At 35.8% G+C, this 3,194-nt stretch overlaps 1 protein-coding gene across 1 annotated transcript in view; it reads left to right on the plus strand.

Moving 5' to 3' along the window:
* ACAD11 (acyl-CoA dehydrogenase family member 11) overlaps positions 1–3,194 on the plus strand; it is a 93,607-nt gene that overhangs the window by 36,285 nt on the left and 54,128 nt on the right. Inside the window, 1 exon segment of the mRNA XM_007451695.1 lies at positions 1,382–1,508. Within this exon segment, the coding sequence (XP_007451757.1) occupies positions 1,382–1,508 (127 nt within the window).

The following is a 3,194-nucleotide window of genomic DNA, read 5'->3' on the forward strand; positions in this document are numbered from 1 at the left end:
CCTCTCACTGTTGTGGCCTCTCCCGTTGCGGAGCACAGGCTCCGGACGCGCAGGCCCAGCTGCCATGGCTCACAGGCCCAGCCGCTCCGCGGCCTGTGGGATCCTCCCGGACCGGGGCACGAACCCGTGTCCCCCGCATCGGCAGGCGGACTCCCAACCACTGTGCCTCCAGGGAGGCCCCCGTGGTAAATCTTTTAGTAAATCTCTTTTATGCTTGAAAATAAATTGACCTCAGATTTAAAGAAAATACCCATTTAATGATTAAAAGGGGTTTGTGGGTTTTTTTGCAATTTGAATGTATAAACCTTTAAGATATTGATAAAATTCTCAAATGTTTCCTTCTAATGTTTAAGTTACTTACATATACCTGTTTAAAGTTATGTATTATATAAGATGATTTATTAAGTTTAGAAATGTTACTCTCTTCCACCATGACGTTGCATGAAACTGTATTCAGACATTTCATAAGAGTCTTTGAAATTCATATCCCCATTAGTGGAGCACTTTTGAGACATCTAATACACTTTCTCCAAACACACTGCCATCTAACAGGTGTGATGGAGGGGAGAAATATATTAGGGGGTTGAGATTAACATATACACACTACTATATATAAAATAGATAATTAACAAGGACCTACCATATAACACAGGGAATTCTACTCAATACTCTGTAATAACCTATATAGGAAAAGAATCTGAAGAAGAATAGCTATATGTATATGTATAACTGAATCACTTTGCTGTATACCTGAAACATTGTAAATGTTGTAAATCAACTATCCTCCAATATAAAGCAAAATTTAAAACAAGCAAACAAAAAAAATACAGTGTGATATATAGCACTTACTGAATGCATGGATGATGCTGTCCCTGGAAATTCTGCCCAAGCCACAAGTATCCATGGCATACCATTAGGACAGTTGTGTTTTACATGTATACATCTCATACACGAATATTTGTAATCTCCACAACATAACAAATGATGCTGCTTTTCATAATGATCTTTAAAGGTCTTGTTTATAATGATATCCAGCAGTTGTATTTGTGAGGCATATACTAAGAGTAATTATTAAATTTGTATTCTATTTCTTTGCCTTCTTGTTTAGAGATTCTGATATGTGGCTTCAATAAAGATTTTAAACTCCCATTGATTGAGATCATGCCAGGCTTATGTTTTCTCCAAAAAGTGCTTTAAGCATTAAAGTTTAATGTTCAAAATAAAGTGATTCTGCATTCCTTCCATAACATGAAAGACAAAAACTCCAAAATATGGAAACTTCTGAGAGATGTTTTTGGGAAACTGGGGGAAGACTTTACATTCTATTCAGAAATCTATAATAATGGTTTTGCACATCTTTGTAACTTTTTTTTTTATAAAGAACTTTCAGTACTGCACTTCCACAGACTGATACTACCAGACAATTGTTTGTACAGACTAGGACAGGCCAGGAAGTTCTTACTAGGGTGAAGCAGTTCATGAAACAACACATCCTCCCAGCTGAAAAGGTAAGTATTCTATAAACAAACAATGTATTTGTGCTCCAAGACTATTGAAGAATTACTTCTGTTATCTCTGCTTCTAGGTGTACCATGGTATCATTTCTTTGCAGTCAATCCTTACCTAGATGCCCCTCCTCACCTTAGCACTGAACTGCTATAGAACCTGATCCTGAGAAATTCCAAATATGCCAAGGGAATGCCACAGATAAATCTGTGGAATTAAAATTAAGTCAGAGGGAATTAGCGGTTTACAAAGTTGAGATCTTTAAATATTTTAGAGTAAAATGCTACTTTGGGGGTCTTTTCCTAAGGCAGTGACTTTCAGCCTTTTTTTTCTTTAATGGGCCCCTTTGAAAATTGAGAACTGTAGGATAAACAAGAGAGGCATACCCAGAAAATTTTGTATATCATTTCAAGCTGTTCACAGATACTACCATCACTCCCCCCACAAGCTACTATTTTAAGGTGTTAAGTTTCAGTAAATTCACTGAGAGTAGACAAGTTATGTGACGCATTCATTCATTCAGTTAACAAATAATTATTAGGTACCAATAATGGGTTAGGCCATTGAAAGTAAAAGGAAGAACAAGAAGACAGGGCTTATGCTTCTACAGAGCTTATACTTTAGCATGAAAGAAAGACATTAAGTAAGAGATGATAAATGCTGTGAAGAAAAGATAAAAATTATTATAAAAATTTATATATATAAAATATACTATATATAAAATAGATAATCAACAAGGGCCTACTGTATAGCACATGGAACTCTACTCAGTACTCTGTAATAATCAATATGGGAAAGGAATCTGAAAAAGAATATATATATATATATGTATAACTGAATCACTTTGCTGCACACCTGAAACTGACACAACATTGTAAATCAACTGTACTCCAGTATAAAATTAAAATATTTTTAAAAAATAAAATTCTGAACTTTTGGGTGTTAAAAAGAAAATGCAACACTTTGAGTTCAAGATGGCAGACTGAAATCAGCATTTACCTCCCCTCACACAAATAAAATCCTCTTGAATTAACAATAAAGAAATTTTTTTAAAAATGGAATTGATAAAAGCACAAAAACAGAAGTACACATCACAGGACTAAAGGTTTTGAAAAGAGAATGGAAAAGGATTTGGGAAGCAGAGTGGATCATACCAAAGAAAAAACCTTAACACATCTCAGAAGAATTTCTAAGTCAGAGAGGACTGTAACTCAGGTGGTAACCTTTTTTTTTTTTTTTTTTTTACAATGGAGTCCCCTATGATTGCCTGTTGTGGAGAGCAAGAGTGAGAAGAGGAAGAGAAATCAAGATGTTTGATTTAAGAATTACAGGTTAATTTAAGATTTAACCTGTAATAGGTGGGCTGCTTGAGTTGGTTTCTAACACTCCTGGGTAGCAATGGTGTTTGCCCCAGACAAAAGGCTGCCAGAGTACTCTAAAAAAGCATGTGTTTCAAAGAAGCCAGGGTTTCAAATGACAGTTAGTGCTCCTCCATTTTTTTTTCCAATGGTGGGTTTGGTGTAGACCCCAGCTTTCCTATCAGCCTTCCTGATTTATTCAACGGAGACTCAAATTGGGAGAGGAAACCAAGTAGCCATGTTCTTTCATTCATAAATGTAAATGAGCAATCCAGGGAAGCATGTAGCACAGAAGAGGTGTTACAAATTGGATTGTGATACATCTGCTGA

Source organism: Lipotes vexillifer, unplaced genomic scaffold, assembly GCF_000442215.2.
Source record: "Lipotes vexillifer unplaced genomic scaffold, Lipotes_vexillifer_v1.1 scaffold1271, whole genome shotgun sequence".
NCBI classification, from domain to species: Eukaryota; Metazoa; Chordata; class Mammalia; order Artiodactyla; family Lipotidae; genus Lipotes; species Lipotes vexillifer.